Raw genomic sequence first — 22,297 nt, forward strand, 5'->3', positions numbered from 1 at the left:
CCCATGTGGCTATTAGCGCCTGCAGCTCACCAAACTTGTTTACTCTGTTTCGTGCGTTCACACACACTGTAAACCTATCCTGGACCATCCTGTGTTCTCTCCTAGTCTGACCCCACCTAATACCGTACTATTTCTTGCTTTAGTGCTATCCGTCTCTCCCAATCCTTGGTGCCCTTTTTTCCCCCTTTCGAATGCTACATCCCACAGTGCAGCGCTCCCTCAGTACTGCCCCTCCGACAGTGCGGCGCTCCCTCAGTACTGCCCCTCCGACAGTGCGGCACTCCCTCAGTACCGCCCCTCCGACAGTGCGGCGCTCCCTCAGCATTGCCCCTCCGACAGTGCAGCACTCCCTCAGTACTGCCCCTCCGACAGTGCAGCACTCCCTCAGTACTGCCCCTCCGACAGTGCAGCACTCCCTCAGTACTGCCCCTCCGACAGTGCGGCGCTCCCTCAGCATTGCCCCTCCGACAGTGCAGCACTCCCTCAGTACTGCCCCTCCGACAGTGTAGCACTCCCTCAGTACTGCCCCTCCGACAGTGCAGCACTCCCTCAGTACTGCCCCTCCGACAGTGCAGCACTCCCTCAGTACTGCCCCTCCGACAGTGCAGCACTCCCTCAGTACTGCCCTTCTGACAGTGCAGCACTCCCTCAGTACTGCATTGGAATATCAGTCTGGATTTTTGTGTTCAAGTCTCTGGAGTGGGATTGGAATCTGCATCTTTCTGACTCAGAGGTGTGAGTGATATTAAGAATTCCCTTGCGACTGTTTCTCGCGAGTTTACCGTGTGATGAGGAACACATACTGCTGGGAGTTTCTCTCCCCATGTAACACTAACCTGTCGATCGAACAGGAGCAGGAACCTGCACCAGTCACATGGCGTGTGTTGGAATTGTGCTATTCCAGGCCACTCTGCTTTGATGTAGAATGTGGTCGATGGTTGGATTGAATGGCTTATGTTATCTCTTGCATCCTATATATTGTACTGGCCTCCATGCTGTCCAGGGGCTGCACGCCGCTCCTTTTATGGCCCCGACCTGCGAGAAACCATCAGGGGCAGGTCGGGCCAAGGGCTGAGCGACAAGCGGCCCAGGGAGCAGCTTGGAGGCCACGGCAAGGTACAGCGCGAGCTGGTGCAGGGGGCCGACGGCAGCGAAGGGTGACGTCATCAAGGTCCAGGTCGGTGATTGGAGCGTGGGCAGGTAGAGCAGGAGCGGCGAGGTCGGGGCGAGGGAGCAGCGAGAGATTGTAGAGGGACGTGATCAGAGCCCAGGGGCAGCACGGACCAGCCCACACTGCGATGTGTGCGCACTAGGCCCGTGCAGCAGAGCAGGTCTCCAGTCGTCCTGGTTAATCCTTGCCACTGGACCCAGACCTCGCTCGGTCAAGCCCGTGTGGTGGCTGGTGTGCAACGGTCACCCCACGTTAAAAAAATCCACGCACAGGCATCTTCCACCCTTCAGGATGTAGTTCGGGATCTTCATTTGAAACCCCTGTGAACTCAGCCTTTTTTTTGGCGTAAAAGCAAGCCATCCTTGTTTCGAGGGACGCCTGTGATAATATATTGTAATCTCATTCAAACAAACACTGCCGACTGATTGGGAATAGAAACATAGAAATTTACAGCACAGGAGGAGGCCATTTCGGCCCATCGTGTCCACGCCGGCCGACAAAGAGCCGCACGGCCCTCGGTCAGCAGCCCTGAAGGTTACATATAAACCCATGAACAATGGCGGAAAGGCAAAGAGCACCCAGCCCAACCAGTCCGCCCCACACAACTGTGACACTCCTTATACTGAAACATTCTACCCTGCAGAATCTGCTGATCGGAATGTAATTCTGTGAAGTCGGGAGTACCAGTACTAACGGTGTGTGATTAACCCCCGGAATACCGCAGTGCCCCCCGCTTGCACAACGGCTGATGGATATAATCTCCCTTCACAATACCATGGAACAAAATCCAGCTCAACCTCCAGACTCACCCAGTCTCAGTTCAGGAATCTTTATTACCTGTGGAGGGGCCGGGGGGGGGGGGGAGTGGGCCAGGGGGGGGGGGGGAGAGTGGGCCGGGGGGGGGAGAGTGGGCCGGGGGGGGGGAGAGTGGGCCGGGGGGAGCGGAGAGTGGGCCGGGGGGAGCGGAGAGTGGGCCGGGGCAGAGGGGGGGGGGGGGGCATGTAGAGGGGCAGATAGAAATCAAGTAAAGGAGAGGACGAGGTTGATTGTGGGGAGGGGGAGGGGAGACGGCGGGAGGGAGGGGGATTGTATTAGTTTGTGACTTTTGGTGAGGGTGGGTGATCGGTGGGGTGAGGGTGGGTGACAGTGGGTGAGGGCGGGTGACTGGGTGAGGGGGGGGTGAGGGTGGGTGACAGTGGGTGAGGGTGGGTGATCAGTGGGGTGAGGGCGGGTGACAGTGGGTGACAGTGGGTGAGGGTGGGGTGAGGGTGGGTGACAATGGGTGACAGTGGGTGAGGGCGGGTGACAGTGGGTGAGGATGGGTGACAGTGGGTGAGGGTGGGGTGAGGGTGGGTGACAGTGGGTGAGGGCGGGTGACAATGGGTGAGGGGGGGTGAGGGTGGGTGATCGGTGGGGTGAGGGTGGGTGACAGTGGGTGAGGGTGGGTGATCAGTGGGGTGAGGGCGGGTGACAGTGGGTGAGGGTGGGTGACAGTGGGTGAGGGTGGGTGACAGTGGGTGAGGGTGGGTGACAATGGGTGACATTGGGTGAGGGTGGGTGGCAGTGGGTGAGGGTGGGTGACAGTGGGTGAGGGCGGGTGACGGGGTGAGGGCGGGTGATGAGAAACCACAAGCCGCGGTGAGAGGGACTGAGCGACTGTGGCTGTCCCGTGGAGACTGATCACTGGCTGTGACACTGTCAACGTTTACTGGTGAAACTCCTCGGCTGCAGACCCGAGTGTTTGGAGAATTTGTTCCCAGTGAGACGCTAAACTGTGGTGTGATCAGTTTATTGTGTAGCGTTGATTGATGTCTGTTGTGCTGGTTCGATAATGTGCCTGAGTGAGGCATCGTGTCAAAGCTTTGACTGTTCACTCACTTGTTGCTCACTTTCTCCTGTAAAACCTGGCTCTAAAAATAGACAGATTAAAAGCTTGGCAGCCCCGGCACTGAAGAATAAAGCAAAGTGTAACCACGGGGAGGTGAAGCAAGTGTCAGATTCACATCGTTGCACTGTCACAGATCGACGGTGCTTGCTGCAGAGTGAAGTGTTTCTGACGTGGGTTAAGGACCTGAGGGACCCATAGAATCAGCACTGCACGAGCTAGTTATATCTACCATCATTTACTGAGCTCTACATGCCTGCTCCCGCGGAACACGCCTGCTCCCGCGGAACACGCCTGCTCCCGCGGAACACGCCTCGTGGAACACACCTCCCGCGGAACACGCCTCGTGGAACACGCCTGCTCCCGCGGAACACGCCTGCTCCCGTGGCACACGCCTCGCTACACACACCTGCTCCTGCCGCACACGCCTCGCTGCACACACCTGTTCCCATGGCACATACGTGCTTCAGAGCACTTTACAGCCAATGATTTGTGGATGGGATGGGTTGATTATAGGGAGATTCCTATAATTAACGGCATAAAAGTATTTAGACCCGCTGGAACTATTTTCAATCTTCAACTGGGAGAGATTTAAATGTTTCAAAAATGATTTAATTTGCTTCCTTGAAAATACAAAGTAATTTTATCGTTGAAAATATCCGGTTGTAAACTCTGAGAAACTACCTCCAATGAAAGTAATTGTGAGAGTCCATGAAATATTCCAGTTACATTTCACAAACTCAAAAATCACTGGTGACCAGTTTGGTGAAAGTGTGTGGAATATGATGATAACTTGCCGGGTAATTGATCACAACCTGCGTCCTGCGATTCTTAACTCCATCGTAAATCATAGCTTGCTGGTGTTCGACATGTAAGAGAGATGATGGACTGCAAATTGTGGCCGAACTCCTCGAACTGCAACCAAAGTCTGCACCGACCTGGTGCCTCCCGGGCTTCGGGTCCTGGGCCCACAGGGTTCGGCCAGTATAGGCCCACGGACCCCCGGGGTAAAGGCCCACGGACCTTCGGGGTAAAGGCCCACGGACCCCCGGGGAAAAGGCCCACGGACCCCCGGGGTAAAGGTCCAGGGACCCCGCGGGGTATAGGCCCCCGAGGTAAAGGCCCACGGACCCCCCGGGTATAGGCCCACGGACCCCCGGGGTAAAGGCCCACGGACCCCCGGGGAAAAGGCCCACGGACCCCCGGGGTAAAGGCCCACGGACCCCCGGGGTAAAGGCCCACGGACCCCCGGGGAAAAGGCCCACGGACCCCCGGGGTAAAGGTCCAGGGACCCCGCGGGGTATAGGCCCCCGAGGTAAAGGCCCACGGACCCCCCGGGGTAAAGGCCCACGGACCCCCCGGGGTAAAGGCCCACGGACCCCCGGGGTAAAGGCCCACGGACCCCCGGGGAAAAGGCCCACGGACCCCCGGGATAAAGGCCCAGGGACCCCGCGGGGTATAGGCCCCTGAGGTAAAGGCCCACGGAACCCCGGGGTAAAGGCCCACGGACCCCTGGGGTAAAGGCCCACAGACCCCGGGGTAAAGGCCCACGGACCCCCGGGTATAGGCCCACGGACCCCCCAGGTAAAGGCCCACAGACCCCAGGGTAAAGGCCCATTGACTCCCCAGGGTATAGGCCCCCGGGGTGAAGGCCCACGGATCCCCCGGGATATAGGCCCCCGGACCCCCCGGGGTAAAGGGCCACGGACCCCCGGGGTATAGGCCCACTGACCCCCCCGGGGTATAGGCCCACGGAACCCCCGGGATATAGGCCCACGGAACCCCCGGGATATAGGCCCACGGACCCCCGGGTAAAGGCCCACGGACCCCCGGGGTAAAGGCCCACAGACCCCGGGGTAAAGGCCCACTGACTCCCCAGGAAAAGGCCCAAAGTCCCCGGGGTAAAGGCCCATGGACCCCCAGGTATAGACCCACGGACCCCCCAGGTATAGACCCACGGACTCCCCAGGTAAAGGCCCACAGACCCCGGGGTAAAGGCCCACTGACTCCCCAGGGTATAGGCCCCCGGGGTGAAGGCCCACGGATCCCCCGGGATATAGGCCCCCGGACCCCCCGGGGTAAAGGGCCACGGACCCCCGGGGTATAGGCCCACTGACCCCCCCGGGGTATAGGCCCACGGAACCCCCGGGATATAGGCCCACGGAACCCCCGGGATATAGGCCCCCGGGGTAAAGGCCCACTAACCCCTGGGGTATAGGCCCACGGAACCCCCTGGATATAGGCCCACGGAACCCCCGGGGGCCTAGTAAAGGCCCACTGACCCCCCCGGGGTAAAGGGCCACGGACCCCCAGGGGCCCAGGCGGTTCGCAAGCATCCCTGGCTTCACATGGGCCGGCCCAACCAATCAGGGTTGGGCCAGCCCGTGAATGGGCCAGGCTCGAAGGGCCGAATGGCCTACTCCTGCACCTATTTTCTATGTCTATGTTTTCTATCACAAAGGGGCATTCTTATTCTGCTTCGGGGAATTCCAGTAACGTACGGAAATCGGAAAGCACAATGGGAATCCCCTAAAAAACATTTTCACTGCACTTAAATAAAAATAACTCATACATGATCAAAATTAATTAGAATACAATTAAAGATTTAAAACAAAAATTACATTCTTTGAAAAATAAATTTAAATATTTTTAAAGGGGCCAAGAAAAACCTAAGCTAATTTTAAAGGATTTTGAATGTTTAAATCATTTTTAAAAATGATTTTGATATTTATTTACATATACATAAGAACAAAAGAACATAAGAAATAGGAGCAGGAGTAGGCCATAAGGCCCCTCGAGCCTGCTCCACCATTTAATAAGACCAAGGCTGATCTGATCATAGACTCAGCTCCACTCCCCTGCCCGCTCCCCATAACCCTTTACTCCCTTATCGTTCAAAAATCTGTCTATCTCCGCCTTAAATATATTCAATGACCCAGCCTCCACAGCTCTCTGGGGCAGAGAATTCCACAGATTTACAATCCTCAGAGAGAAGAAATTCCTCCTCAGAAACTATGCCCCTTGTTCCAACATCCTCTCTGCAATAAAGGCAACATTCCATTTGCCTTTCTAATGACTTGCTTTCCTGCATATACCTGTAGAAGCTCTGACTGTCTGTACTGTCTCTCAAACTATCTTCTCTCTCTATTATTTTTTTTTAGTCATCCTTTGCTGGTTTCTATAAATTTCCCAATCCTCTGCCCTCCCACTGTCCTTCACAACATTGTATGCCTGTGTTTTCAATTTGATCCCATCCTTTACTTTCTGAGTTTGGTTCATCCTTCTCTTAGAGTCTTTCTTTCTCACTGGAATATATCTTTGCTGAGAGTTATGAAATATCTCCTTAAATATTTGCCACTGCTCATCTACCATCTTACCCTTTAATCTATTTTCCCTGTCCACTTTAACCAACTCTGCCTTCATACTTTTGTAATGGCCTTTATATAAGTTCAGGACACTAGTTTGAGACCTAGCTTTCTCACCCTCAAACTGAATTTGAAATTCTACTATGCTGTGATCGCTCTTCCCTAGAGGATCCTTCACTACGAGATCATTAATCAATCCAGACTCGTTACACATTGCCAGATCTAAAATAGTCTGCTCCCTGGTTGATTCCACAACGTATTGTTCTAAGAAACCATCCCGAATACATTCTATGAACTCTTCCTCAAGGCTACCTTTGCCCAATCAATATGAAGATTAAACTTGTCCGTGATTATTGCAGTACCTCTCTTACAAACCTGCATTATTACTTGATTTATACTCCGTCCTACAGTGTAGCTACTGTTAGAGGGCCTACAGACCTCTCCCACCAGTGACTTTTTCCCCTTATTATTTCTTATCTCCACCCAAACTGATTCAACATCTTGCTCTTCTGAGCCAATATCTGATCTCATCCACAGAGCTACCCACCTCCTTTTCCTTTCTGTCTGTCCTTCCAAAATGTCAAATAGCCCTTAATATTTAGTTCCCAGCCTTGGTCACCTTGCAACCACCTCTCTGTAATGGCTATCAGATTATACCCATTCGTTTCTATTTATGCCGTCAACTCATGTATCTTGTTACAAATGCTGTGTGCATTCAGATAAAGAGCTTTTAAATGAGTTTTTTTACCATTTCTCCTACTCTGACTCCACTTTCTGATCCACTCTTATGTTTGTTTATACGCTCTGTCCCTTCCTGTCACGCTCTGGTTACCATTTCCCCGTCGCTACCCTGCTCTACTGCCTTTTTTTTTTACTTTTGAAATTTCCGCTCCCCCGATTCCTCCATCTTCCCCTGCCCCCACCCCACTATTTAGTTTAAAGCCCTATTTACACCCTTATGCCAGTAAAAGAAGGCCTTATGCCTCCTTTTACCAGGTGTAGAGTTTTGTGGGCAATAGTTAGGCAAACAGTAACTCTGTGGCAGTGAGAGTGAGTTTGTGGTGGATGGGTGCGATGTGTCAAGGTGAAACGTGACTGAACACAAGTTCCGGGTTTCGTGCTTGCCTGCAGAGACCTGGAAATTGCAGACTTCCAATTGCGTACGCAGAGCATAAAACCCACTCAGTGTTTGTGTCCCTGGGTGCATCTTAGATACGTTTGCAACAGTCGTTCCTCCTTAATCCACTCCAACAGCTGCTCTACGTGCTTTCTGTCTTCAAATAGTAGTGACATATCTGCTCTGATAAGATTTTAGATAATGATGACTCTGCTTGGTCAAACTCACTCATGAAGTGGGATTTTATTCGAGGTATGCTCACAGGCTGGAGCTTCCAGATTGTGCCATGCATTCTCAACAGCTGAACTACTTTAATACGCTCCATGTTTCTGTTGAATTCCTGTGTACAAAGGTTTGAAAACATTTTTCTCCCAGTGGCATTGTGATGAAACCAGGAATGAGGCAGCCATTGTTCCAAGCGGTCTCTCTACTGACACATTGTTTTAAGCAGACAGCGGTGAAAGGAAGCCCTTCTGTCCATCAGTCCCAATCCATCCAGTGTCTGTAACAGCACCTCATACAGCCCCTCCATCCCGACTCTGGGAACGTCACTACATTGGATGTTCACAACAGGAGACAGGAGTTTTCATTGACATTTATAACTGCTTCGAATGATGCAATGATAGTATCAAGATATCAAACAGTTTGGAGTAAAGTGATTTAATGTTCGCAATTACAACAGATCTTCTGGAGTAGAATGTTCTAGTAAATGCTTTGTTTGAAAGAAGCAAAGGCAAAGATGTGATTATTAAAAAAAGTAGAGGTGTCTTGCTGGAAGAGTTAATGTACGAGTGGGAGAACCAATGTGCCAGCTGTGGCCTCTCTGGGCATATGCTCCACATCTGCTGCACAGATGTCCCAACAGATTAGTGGCTGATGTTTCTTTACCATTGTTATTTCCATGGTGACACTTTTGCTCTTGCCCTGTAGGAGTGGTGACCAGCGCAGCAGGTATGACCCTCTTGCCTACCTGGTGGATGGCAGCAGCCAGGCCGAGACACAGTACACTGACGTCAAGCGGCCAAGGCTCGAGTTGTTGCATGAGTCGTTGCTTCGGCATCCATCTCTCCTGTCCCACGGACACCTCGCCACAGCAGAGGAAGTTCTCAAGGTAAATCAAGCTCCGGCCACTAACTCCCCTTTCTGCAGCAATCGCACGCGATGAGAAATGTTTCAGTTGCTATACTGATGGAGGTTTATGGTCTTAAATCCTCCCATTGACATTCAGGACAGCTACAATTCCAGATCTCCTGAATTGTCGCTGGGTGGTTGTGATTTTTGGAACAAAGTGGATTGTGTTTTTCTGAGTTATCTGATCTTGTGCATCCTATGGGACTGTGTGCTCACAGTGCCACGGAATGTGCACCCCCTGCGGGACCGAACACCCATTGCGGGACTGAGCGCCCCCTGCAGGGACCGAGCGCCCCCTGCACCCCCTGCGGGACTGAGCACCCCTTGCGGGGACCGGCACCCCTTGCGGGGACCGAGCGACCCCTTGCGGGGACCGGCACCCCTTGCGGGGACCGAGCGCCCCCTGCGGGGACCGAGCGCCCCCTGCGGGGACCGGCACCCCTTGCGGGGACCGAGCACTCCCTGTGGGACTGTGTGCTGCTGTGCCTCAGAATGTGCACCTTCAGGACAGGTATCACATGACGTATACCTGCCCCCAGCTTGTCCCATTGCTATCAAGAGAATTCATCATAGAAACATAGAAAATAGGAGCAGTAGGAGGCCATTCGGCCCCTCGAGTCTGCACCGCCATTCAAAATATGATCATGGCTGATCCTCTATCTCAACACCATATTCCCGCTTTCTCCCCATACCCCTTGATGCCTTTTGTGTCTAGAAATCTATCTATATCCCTCTTAAATATATTCAGTGATTTGGCCTCCACAACTTTCTGTGGTAGAGAATTTCACAGGTTCACCACCCTCTGAGAGAAAAAATTTCTCCTCATCTCGGTCCTAAATGTCCTACCCCATATCCTGAGACTGTGACCCCTTGTTCTAGACTTCCCAGCCCCGGGGAAACACCCTCCCCACATCCAGTCTATCCAACCCAGTCAGAATTTTATACGTTTCAATGAGATCCCCTCTCATTCTTCTAAACTCTAGTGAATACAGGCCGAGTCGACCCAATCTCTCCTCATACGACAGTCCTGTCATCCCAGGAATCAGTCTGGTGTACCTTCGCTGCTCTCCCTCTGTGGCAAGTATATCCTTCCTTAGGTAAGGAGACCAGAACTGTGCACAATACTCCAGGTGTGGTCTCACCAAGGCCTTGTATAACTGGAGTAAGACATCCTTGCTCCTGTACTCAAACCCTCTCACAATGAAGGCCAATGTCCTATTTGCCTCCCTAACTGCTTGCTGCACCATGTTTGCTTTCACTGACTGGTGTACAAGGACATCCAGGTCCTTCTGTACATCGACACTTCCCAAGCCATCACCATTTAAATAATACTTTGTCCTTATGTTTTTCCTACCAAAGTGGATAATGTAAAATGGAATAGGTTTATACCAGAATCCAAAATTATTGCACGGTAAGTAAACTGAAAATGGTCACCACTGTTCTACTTTAAAATCACCTCCACAGTTTAGTAACAGATTTAATCTTAATATGTGCAACACAGCATTATCTGGTGGCAAGTGTTTGCTTATACACAGAATTCTGTGTGTGTGTGTGAGATACTGAGTTGGGATTGAGGGATTGTATGAAGAGTTAAATTTAATTTTGCCTAATATAAGAACATAAGAATTAGGAGCAGGCCATACGGCCCCTCGAGCCTGCTCCGCCATTCAATCAGATCAGATCAAACTTTGACCTCAACATTTTCCTGCCCGATCCCCACTGATATCCTACAAAGGTTCCAGCAAATCTAAAACCTAGCAGAGGGGTATTAAATAAAATATAATGTAGCTGCGATTGAACGCTTGCAGCGTTCCGCTCGAGGTGACATGTTGTACACACTTTATAGAAGGTGTGAATTTATTTCTTATTCATGGAAATTGGCCAACATTGCATCATGGCCCATACCACCAGCCACTCAACACGTTATATGTGATGTGTAGAGACATTGGATATAAAAGTGTACCAGACATTGTACAGCTGAGCATTGTGTGCAGTTCCTGTCACCGCGGTGTAGGAAGGACATGAGTGCGGGAAAGGTCGCAGCCAAGAGTCACCAGCCTGAAGATCTGAGCTTGATCCAGTGGGCTGCCTTCACTCAATGTTCTGCTTTCAGGTGAGCGGAAATTTAAAAAGTCAAAGAATAAGGAGAAGGCGATAGAGCAGGGTAGCACTGGGGGAAATGAAAACCAGAGCGTGACAGGAAGGGACAGAATGTATAAACATAAACGTCGATCAGAAAGTGGGGTATAAGCTGGAAAAAATGGTAAAACATTTAAAAGCTCCTTATCTGAATGCACGTAGCATTCATAACAAAATAGGTGAGTTGGCGGCACAAATGACTATGATCTGATGGCCATTGCAGAGACGTGGTTGCAAGGTGACCAGGGCTGGGAACTAAATATTCAGGGTATTTGACAATTCGGAAGGACAGACAAAAGGAAAAGGAGGTGGGGTAGCTGTGTTAATAAAGAATGGTCAGTGCATTAGTGAGAAACGATATTGGCTCAGAAGATCAAGATGTTGGATCAGTTTGGGTGGAGATAAGGAATAATAAGGGGGAAAGATCGCTGGTGGGTGTAGTCTATAGGCCCCCTAACAGTAGCTACACTGTTGGACCGAGTATAAATCAAGAAATAATGGAGGTTGTAAAAAAGGAACGGCAATAATCATGGGCGATTTTAACCTTCACATTGATTGGACAAAGCAAATTGGCCAGGGTAGCCTTGAGGAAGAGTTCATAGAGTGTATCCAGGATAGTTTCCTTGAAACAATACATTGCAGAACCAACCAGAGAGCAGGCCATCTTAGAGCTGGTACTGTGTAATGAGACAGGATTAATAAATGATCTCCTAGTAAAGGGTCCGCTAGGAATGAGTGACCATAACACGGTTGAATTTCAAATTCAGTTGGAGGGTGAGAAAGTTGGATCTCAAACCAGTGTCCTAAGCTTAAATAAAGGAGACTACAAAGGTATGAAGGCTAAAGTAGACTTTAAAAATAGACTAAAGTATGGGACGATTGATGAGCAGTGGCAGACATTGAAGGAGATATTTCATAACTCGCAACAAAAATATATCCCAATGAGAAGGAAAGACTGTAAGAGAAGGGATAACCATCCGTGGCTAACTAAGGAAATAAGGGATGGTATCAAATTGAAAACAAGGGTATACAATGTGGCCAAGACTAGTGGGAGGCCAGAGGATTGGGAAACTTTTAAAAGCCAACAAAGATCGACTAATAAAATGATAAAGAGAAGGGAAATAGATTATGAAAGTAAACTGGCATGAAATATAGAAACAGATAGTAAGAGTTTCTACAGGTACATAAAAAGGAAAAGAGTGGCTAAAGTAAATGTTGGTCCCCTGGAGGATGAGACTGGGGAATTAATAATGGAGAATGGAAACAGCAGAGACATTGAACAAATATTTTGTATCGGTCTTCATGGTCGAAGACACTAAAAACATCCAATAGTGGATAATCAAAGGGCTATGGGGAGGGAGGAACTTAATACAATCACTATCACTAAAGAAGTAGTAGTCGGTAAGATAATGGGACTAAAGGTGGACAAGTCCCCTGGACCTGATGGCTTACATCCCAGGGTCTTAAGAGAAGTGGCTGCAGAGATAGTGGCTGCATTGGTTGTAATTTACCAACATTCCCTGGATTCTGGGGCGGTCCCAGCAGATTGGTAAATCGCAAATGTAACACCCCTATTTAAAAAAGGAGGCAGACAGAAAGCAGGAAACTACAGACCAGTTAGCCTAACATCTGTCGTTGGGGAAAATGCTGGAGTCCATTATTAAGGAATCAGTAGCAGGACATTTGGAAAAGCAAAATTCAATCAAGCAGAGCCAGCATGGTTTTATGAAAAGGAAATCATGTTTGACAAATTTGCTGGAGTTCTTTGAGGATGTAACGAGCAGGGTGGATAGAAACATAGACATAGAAACATAGAAAATAGGTGCAGGAGTAGGCCATTCGGCCCTTCTAGCCTGCACCGCCATTCAATGAGTTCATGGCTGAACATGCAACTTCAGTACCCCATTCCTGCTTTCTCACCATACCCCTTGATTCCCCTAGTAGTAAGGACTTCATCTAACTCCTTTTTGAATATATTTAGTGAATTGGCCTCAACAACTTTCTGTGGTAGAGAATTCCACAGGTTCACCACTCTCTGGGTGAAGAAATTCCTCCTCATCTCGGTCCTAAATGGCTTCCCCCTTATCCTTAGACTGTGTCCCCTGGTTCTGGACTTCCCCAACATTGGGAACATTCTTCCTGCATCTAACCTGTCTAACCCCGTCAGAATTTTAAACGTTTCTATGAGGTCCCCTCTCATTCTTCTGAACTCCAGTGAATACAAGCCCAGTTGATCCAGTCTTTCTTGATAGGTCAGTCCCGCCATCCCGGGAATCAGTCTGGTGAACCTTCGCTGCACTCCCTCAATAGCAAGAATGTCCTTCCTCAGGTTAGGAGACCAAAACTGTACACAATACTCCAGGTGTGGCCTCACCAAGGCCCTGTACAATTGTAGCAACACCTCCCTGCCCTTGTACTCAAATCCCCTCGCTATGAAGGCCAACGTGCCATTTGCTTTCTTAACCGCCTGCTGTACCTGTATGCCAACCTTCAATGACTGATGTACCATGACACCCAGATCTCTTTGCACCTCCCCTTTTCCTAATCTGTCACCATTCAGATAATAGTCTGTCTCTCTGTTTTTACCACCAAAGTGGATAACCTCACATTTATCCACATTATACTTCATCTGCCATGCATTTGCCCACTCACCTAACCTATCCAAGTCGCTCTGCAGCCTCATAGAATCCTCCTTGCAGCTCACACTGCCACCCAACTTAGTGTCATCCGCAAATTTGGAGATACTACATTTAATCCCCTCGTCTAAATCATTAATGTACAGTGTAAACAGCTGGGGCCCCAGCACAGAACCTTGCGGTACCCCACTAGTCACTGCCTGCCATTCTGAAAAGTCCCCATTTACTCCTACTCTTTGCTTCCTGTCTGACAACCAGTTCTCAATCCATGTCAGCACACTACCCCCAATCCCATGTGCTTTAACTTTGCACATTAATCTCTTGTGTGGGACCTTGTCGAAAGCCTTCTGAAAGTCCAAATATACCACATCAACTGGTTCTCCCTTGTCCACTCTACTGGAAACATCCTCAAAAAATTCCAGAAGATTTGTCAAGCATGATTTCCCTTTCACAAATCCATGCTGACTTGGACCTATCATATTACCTCTTTCCAAATGCACTGCTATGACATCCTTAATAATTGATTCCATCATTTTACCCACTACCGATGTCAGGCTGACCGGTCTGTAATTCCCTGTTTTCTCTCTCCCTCCTTTTTTAAAAAGTGGGGTTACATTGGCTACCCTCCACCCCATAGGAACTGATCCAGAGTCAATGGAATGTTGGTAAATGATTGTCAATGCATCCACTATTTCCAAGGCCACCTCCTTAAGTACTCTGGGATGCAGTCCATCAGGCCCTGGGGATTTATCGGCCTTCAATCCCATCAATTTCCCCAACATAGAGGGAACCAGTGGATGTGGTGTATTTGGATTTCCAGAAGGCATTCGATAAGCTGCCACATAAAAGATTACTGCACAAGATAAAAGTTCACGGGGTTGGGGTTAATATATTAGCATGGATAGAGGATTGGCTAACTAACAGAAAACAGAGAGTCGGGATAAATGGGTCATTTTCCGGTTGGCAAACAGTAACTAGTGGGGTGCTGCAGGGATTGGTGCTGGGACCCAAACTGTTTACAATCTATATTAATGACTTGGATGAAGGGACCGAGTGTAATGTAACCAAGTTTGCTGATGATACAAAGATGGGTGGGAAAGCAAATTGTGAGGCGGACACAAAAAATCTACAAAGGGATATAGACAGGCTAAGTGAGTGGGCAAAAATTTGGCAGATGGAGTATAATGTGGGAAAATGTGAGGTTATCCACGTTGGCAGAAAAATAGAAAAGCAAATTATAATTTAAATGGAGAAAAATTGCAAAGTGCTGCAGTACAGAGGGACCTGGGGTTCCTTGTGCATGAAACACAAAACCTTAGTATGCAGGTACAGCAAGTAATCAGGAAGGCAAATGGAATGTTGGCCTTTATTGCAAGGAGTTAGAGTATAAAAGCAGAGAAGTCCTGCTACAACTGTACAGGGTATTGGTGAGGCCACACCTGGAGTACTGCGTACAGTTTTGGTCTCCTTATTTAAGGAGGGATATATTTGCATTGGAGGCTGTTCAGAGAAGGTTCACTCGATTGATTCTGGAGATGAGGTGGTTGACTTATGAAGATAGGTTTAGGTTGGGCCTATACACATTGGAGTTCAGAAGAATGAGAGGTGATCTTATCGAAACTTATAAGATAATGAGGGGGCTCGACAAGATGGATACAGACAGGATATTTCCACTGATGGGGGAAACTAATTACTAGGGGACATAGTCTCAGAATAAGGGGCCGCCCATTTAAAACTGAGATGAGGAGGAATTTCTTCTCTGAGGGTTGTAAATCTGTGGAATTCTCTGCCCCAGAGAGCTGTGGAGGCTGGGTCATTAAATATATTTAAGGTGGAGATAGACAGATTTTTGAGCGATAAGGGAATAAAGGGTTATGGGGAGTGGGCAGGGAAGTGGAGCTGAGTCCATGATCAGATCAGTCATGATCTTATTAAATGGCGGAGCAGGCTCGAAGGACCGTGTAGCCAACTCCTGCTCCTACTTCTTATGTTCTTATGTTCAAGTCCCACTATGGACTGGAGCACGGAGTCTATGGACTGGAGCATGGAGTCTGGAATAACATTTCAGCGCAGTGCTTCATTGTCTTTCAAATGAGACGTTGTGCTGAAGCCCCTCTGCCATCTTCGATGGGTTCAAAAGATCGCGGGGCACGGTTTCCTGGGCCAACAGCCCTCTCTTAGCGAACACACCCAAAACACAGCTGTGCACCTTAACACTGGTGACTGCTGCCCAGGAGGAATCCCTTGGTTGTAACCTACTCTGGTAAGTCCTGTGCATGCAATCTTGTTTCTCTCTCTCTCTCGCTCTTTCCTTGGAGAATTACACAGAAATGACTAGGAATGAGAGGTTATGTTGATGAAGAAAGCTTTGAAAATGAAGGGGCTTTTTCACGTGATTAATGGCAGTGGGAGTCTAAATCACTGTTTCAAAATTACAAAAGTTTTGAAGGATAAGTAGTGAAAGATTGTTTGCAGGAATTGGCCAATCAGTGACTGGGAACAGAGGCTGAGGTTATTGCCAGCAGAACAAAGGAGGAAGTTTGAAGAGATCTTACACACACAACGTTACTGAAGGTGACCTTTCCTGGAAGTAGCAATTAAGACAAAGGCTATTTAAAACAATAATATTTCAGAAGGAAGACTATAAATAGATCCATGGAAAGTGCGGGGAAGTTGAATTCGAACGGACTGCTCCCGTTGAGCAACTAGCGGGCCGACAAAGGGTTTTTGTCTGAGTTAAATTTTTAACTTGCGTATCTTGCTGCTAAACATCGCTTGGTGCTAAACGTGTTTGCATTATATGCATCATTATCCTCGGCTCAACATTTAATACTGATCAAGGAAGTGACGCCTGCTGCTTCCGCATAACTTCAAACGGGCTTGCGGTATATTTCTGTGGAAGCCGATTTTACCAGGAATTCATTTTTCTGTTTCCCAGCCAGCATGAAGGTCCCACATTTCACTGCAGAATTGGAGTTTCTGTTTTAAAGTCTGTAAGAGAGAAAGTGAATGGTTAATTGCAGGACTGTTGAGCAGGGTGGTGAACGAGATGGCTCACCGTGTCATACTTGCCTCTTCATTTACTGGTTTTATTTGTTGATTTATGGCCTGAGTCTTCGTCTGGTAAAGTGAATATTTAGTTTGAACACAGGAGAATTCACGCAGCAGCACGTGATATATTTACGTAGCCAGTGTGTAGGATACAGAGTCTCCCTTCAGTCCCTGTGACCGGCTATCGTTTACACAGTCCTCATTGTAGGGAACATGAGGTTTGCTTACGAGAGTTGCTGGTGATGCTGAGCTTGTTCGGACCCAACACCTGGTGGCAGCAATGGGCCGAATGGCGGCCTCCTGTGCTGTAAGTTCTGTGATTCTGTAAACTAATGTAGTGGGATTCAAAATGTAATAGTTAATTCAGACGCTATTTTACTGCCAGTGTGCCTGACATCTCTGGATTGCAGGTCTTTCTAGTTATTGATTAGTTGACTTGTTAACAAGATTTGGTGTCCGCATGTTCCATATGGCTTGCATCCGACATAAATGAAGCTGCAATGTGTTGCAAGAATACAGCGTTCACATAAAGGAACATAAACACGGGAGGAGGTCATTCAGCCCCTCGAGTCTGTTCCGCCATTCAATTAGATCATGGCTGATCTGTGACCTAACTCCATCTACCCGTCATGGTACCCTTACCTAACCTGGGAGGGCCGGGGTTGGGGGGGCAGGATGAAGATCAGGAAAGCTATAGGGGTAGGGGATTTGATAGTTCGGGGAACAGACAGGTGTTTCTGTGGCTGTCGACGTAACTCCAGGATGGTATGTTGCCTCCCCGGTGCCAGGGTCAAGGATGTCTCTGAGCGGCTGCAGGGCATTCTGGGAGACGACGGTGAACAGCCAGAGGTTGTGGTCCACATCAGGACCAACTACATAGATAGGAAGAGGGATAAGGTCCTGCAGGCAGGTTTTAGGGAGCTAGAAAGGAGATTAAAAAGCAGGGCTTCAAAGGTGGTAATCTGCAGATTACTCCCAGTGCCATGTGCTGGTGAGTACAGAGTATAACAGGATAGAGAGGATGAATGCGTGGCTGGAGAGAGTGCAGGAGGGAGAGCTTCAGATTCCTGGGACATTGGGGCCGGTTCTGGGGGAGGTGAGACCTGTACAGGCCGGACGAGTTGCACCTCAACAGAGCCGGGACCAATATCCTCGCGGGGTGGGTTTGCTAGTGCTGTTGGGGAGGGTTTAAACTAATTGGCAGGGGGTGGGCACCAAGATGTAGCATTCGAAAGGGGGAAAAAAGGGCACCAAGGATTGGGAGAGACGGATAGCACTAAAGCAAGAAATAGTACGGTATTAGGTGGGGTCAGACGAGGAGAGAACACAGGATGGTCCAGGATAGGTTTACAGTGTGTGTGAACGCACGAAGCAGAGTAAACAAGTTTGGTGAGCTGCAGGCGCTAATAGCCACATGGGAATATGATGTCGTGGCAATAACAGAGACCTGGCTCAAAAAAGGGCAGGATTGGGTATTAAATATTCCTGGATATACGGTGTTCAGGAAGGATAGCGGGTAGGGTGGCAGTATTGGTTAAGGAGAATGTTACAGTGCTGGAGAGAGGGTCCTTGAGGGATCAAGGACAGAACCTATACAGCGAGAGTTAAGAAATAATTGCAGTGTCATTACACCACTAGGTGTATTCTACCGGTCACCAACTAGTGGGGAAATATGGAGGAGAACATTTTCAGAGAGATTACAGAGAGATGCAAGAACTGTAGAGTAGTGATAATGGGGAACTTCAACTATCCTGATATAGACTGGGATTGTAATAGTGTAAAAAGCCGAGGGGGGAGACTTTCTGAAGTGTGTTCAGGAGAACTTTCTTGATCAGTATATTTCCAGCCCGACTAGGGAGGAGGCATTGCTGGATCTGGTTCTGGGGAATGAGGTGGGTCAAGGGGACGGAACATTGGGGAACAGTGATCATAGTATCATAAGGTTCAGATTAGCTATGGAAAAGGACAGGGAGCAATCGAGAGTAAGAAAGGCAAATTTCAGTGGGATGAGAACGGATCTGGCCCGCATAAACTGGAATCAAAGATTGGCGGCAAAACTGTGGTGGAACAATGGGCTGCCTTTAAAGAGGAGATGGTTGGGTTACAGTCGAGGTACATTCCCCCGAGGGGGAAACATAGGGCAACTAAAGCCAGAGCTTCCTGATGACGAAACCGAGAGAGAGTGAGCTGAAGCAGAAAAAGAGTGCGTCTGACAGATATCAGGTCCAGAATGTATCTGAGAATCAGGCTGAATATCGAAAGTTCAGAGGAGGGAAAAAGAATGTAAGAGGGGCAAAGAAGGTGTAAGAATAGAATGGCAGCGAACATAAATGGCAACCCAGGAGTCTTCTATAGGCAAATAAATAGTAAACGGGTAGTAAGAGGGGTGGGGCCAATTAGGGACCACAAAGGAGACCTATGCATGGAGACAGAACGCATGGCTGCTGTACGAAATGAGTATTTTAGTTAGTGAATGGTCCGTCGGTTAGTGATTGAGCTGTTTGGTTAGTGAACGACCCGTCGGTTAGTGAACGACCAGTCGGTTAGTGAATGGCCCGTTTAGTGAATGGCCCGTCGGTTAGTGAATGCTCTGGTTAGTGAATGGCCCGTCGGTTAGTGAATGCTCTGGTTAGTGAATGGCCCGTTTAGTGAACGACCAGTCGGTTAGTGAATGGCCCATCGGTTAGTGAATGGCCCATCGGTTATTGAATGCTCTGGTTAGTGAATGACCCGTCGGTTAGTGAACGACCCTTCGGTTAGTGAATGCTCCGGTTAGTGAACGACCAGTCGGTTAGTGAATGCTCCGGTTAGTGAATGGCCCGTCGGTTAGTGAATGCTCTGGTTAGTGAATGACCCGTCAGTTAGTGAATGCTCTGGTTAGTGAATGGCCCGTTTAGTGAACGACCAGTCGGTTAGTGAATGGCCCGTCGGTTAGTGAATGGCCCATCGGTTATTGAATGCTCTGGTTAGTGAATGACCCGTCGGTTAGTGAACGACTCTTCGGTTAGTGAATGCTCCGGTTAGTGAACGACCAGTCGGTTAGTGAATGCTCCGGTTAGTGAATGGCCCGTCGGTTAGTGAATGCTCTGGTTAGTGAATGACCCGTCGGTTAGTGAACGACCCGTCGGTTAGTGAATGCTCCGGTTAGTGAATGGCCCGTTGGTTAGTGAATGCTCCGGTTAGTGAATGGTCCGTCGGTTAGTGAATGGCCCGTCGGTTAGTGAATGGGTTGGTTAGTGAATGGATCGGTTAGTGAATGGGTTAGTTAGTCGGTTAGTGAATGAGCCGTTGCATCTGTTGGTCAGTAGAGATCCCGTGTTCTCGGAAACCGACAAAGAAATTTCACGTTCATCCGAAAGATCCAAATGTCAGAGTTGGATTTTGATCTGTAATCTGTGTCTGTCCTTTCCACTGTATGCTCAGTGACTGGATCAGGGCTCATTCTGCTACTGCCCACTGCTTCAGGGTTTGAGAATATGCTTTGATGCTTTGGTCTCGTATTTCTGCCCTATATGACGGTTACCTTTTATTTATAACTGGAGTCTGGAGTCTGGAGGAAGAGCATCCGGGAGGACACTGAGCACCTCGAGTCTCGTCGCCGAGAGTATGCAGAAACCAAGCGCAGGCAGCAGAAGGAGCGTGCGGCAAACCAGTCCCACCCTCCCCTTCCCTCAACCACTGTCTGCCCCACCAGTGATAGAGACTGTGGTTCCCGTATTGGACTGTTCAGCCGTCTGAGATCTTACTTTTAGAGTGGAAGCAAGTCTTCCTCGATTGCGAGGGACTGCCTATGATGATGTTGATGATGATGATAACTGCTTTAACTCACAACCTCCGACATTCAGTGGCTGATTTTTGCACAGCGTGGGGATGTTCTCCCTCTGTGAGTGCAGTGAAACATTTTGCGTGGTTTAGAATCTCCGGCCATTGGCTCAGCTCAGACATTCACTCGGTGTTGGCCCCTCCATCCGTGACAGACTGACAGCTCTCCCGTGGGATTGCTCATTGTAAGGGTGGGGTTGGGGCTGTATAGGGAGGGTTTTGGGTTTCAGTGGGTGGGCGATTAGTGGGGTATTTGGATTTTAATGGGGGGGGAGTGGTTGGCGTTTTTAGTTGGGGAGGGTTTTGGAGTCTTGTCGGGGTTTAGGGCCGGGGGTTCGTGGGTCGGGGGGTTCGGGGTTGCAGGCTGGGGTCAGGGTCGGAGTTCTGGGTCGGGGGTTGGGGGTCAGTATTAGGACACTTTGGGAAGTTTCTGAATGATGTGATCAGGTCCTTTTTAAATGGCAGTTGTTTGCGCGCTGCGTCGAATCCTGCAGAGCTGGGCCGGGACGTGTGGAAGCAGTGAGGAGCCTGCAGAGCTGGGCCGGGACGTGTGGAAGCAGTGAGGAGCCTGCAGAGCTGGGCCGGGACGTGTGGAAGCAGTGAGGAGCCTGCAGAGCTGGGCCGGGACGTGTGGAAGCAGTGAGGAGCCTGCAGAGCTGGGCCGGGACGTGTGGAAGCAGTGAGGAGCCTGCAGAGCTGGGCCGGGATGTGTGGAAGCAGTGAGGAGCCTGCAGAGCTGGGCCGGGACGTGTGGAAGCAGTGAGGAGCCTGCAGAGCTGGGCCGGGACGTGTGGAAGCAGTGAGGAGCCTGCAGAGCTGGGCCATGGGACTGTTCTGAAGCTGAGCTGGGAAGATGCTCTGGGGATCCCCTGGAGCTGTAACAAAGGGTGGGTTAAACCTGCCTTATTGATAGGATCGGTTAGCTTCAGTAACAGTAAAGGGGGATCAGTGTCTGGCCGAGATACCGGGTTCTGTGAGTTCAGTAAATAAAGCTCTTCCCAAACTCGCAGTGACACCAGTGGGTGGAGAGTTGAGCCTGCTTCTTACCCAAACATCAGAGTAACTGTGAATATCCAGTCTGCTCACTGAATGTAGGAGCTTAATTCATGCTCTCTGGGAATAAGTACTCGAGATTCATTTCCTCCTGGGCTGTTGCCAGCAAATGAACATCAAGGATTGCACCAGTAGTAGTGTGGCACAACTCACTTACATTTTCTACAGTGAAAGGATGAGGAATTGTTAAGTGTCTTGGTATTCAGTCTGTGGTTTCAAGAAACACAAATGATTATTTTTGACTCTGGCGGTGTAAAGGCCAAAATACTTTGTGGTGATGTCAGTGAAGAAAATACTCTGATAAATGTCAGGAAAAGTGAGTCAGCGAAAAGCAGGGGCATTTTGCCGGCAGTAATCAGCAGTGTTTGGGAATGTTGGGGGTTATTCTCGGTGTCCAGTGAAAGAGCAACACTATTACCCCGGGGCAGTGAGCTGCTTATATCTGAGCCAAGGTGCGACTGTTTGTAAATCACTTGCTCAGGAGGCATCTGTGCGGAATACATGAGTGCGGGGCTCTCTGAGCCCCTGTGGCCGTGACTTGGGCGAGTGGAGCTGTGGCAAATGATGAGGATTCAGTCCGAGCACTCACATTCCCGAGCAGTGAGGCAGCACTCACCCGCTCAGAACCCGCAGCCCGCTTGTTTCTGCAATTCGTGCACTTCCCAGCCCCGCACACGCGACCTCTCTCTCGCACCATGTGTGAGCAGTGAGAGGGAATGAATGCTATGCTGGGCCTTTTCTCTCTCGCAGGTGACCATCTCCTTCGGTCAGAGGTCAGGAACCTGCTGGAAAGCTGCAATTGCATGTGAGATGTGAGGACTTCCATTGTACCTCTGCACACATCCCTCAGCAGCAGTTCAGCGACAAACCTGTGCCCGCCACACACCTTTCTTACCTGTCCTGGTTCACATGTTAAAGCAGTCATTA

At 49.4% G+C, this 22,297-nt stretch overlaps 1 protein-coding gene across 1 annotated transcript in view; it reads left to right on the top strand.

Moving 5' to 3' along the window:
* LOC139269272 (nuclear receptor corepressor 2-like) overlaps nt 1-22,297 on the top strand; it is a gene marked incomplete at its 3' end in the record, with an annotated part of 130,366 nt that overhangs the window by 59,623 nt on the left and 48,446 nt on the right. Inside the window, exon 4 of the mRNA XM_070888359.1 lies at nt 8,469-8,649. Within this exon, the coding sequence (XP_070744460.1) occupies nt 8,469-8,649 (181 nt within the window). The remainder of the gene's footprint in view (nt 1-8,468; nt 8,650-22,297) is intronic.

Source organism: Pristiophorus japonicus, chromosome 8 (genome assembly GCF_044704955.1).
Source record: "Pristiophorus japonicus isolate sPriJap1 chromosome 8, sPriJap1.hap1, whole genome shotgun sequence".
Lineage (NCBI taxonomy): Eukaryota > Metazoa > Chordata > Chondrichthyes > Pristiophoridae > Pristiophorus > Pristiophorus japonicus.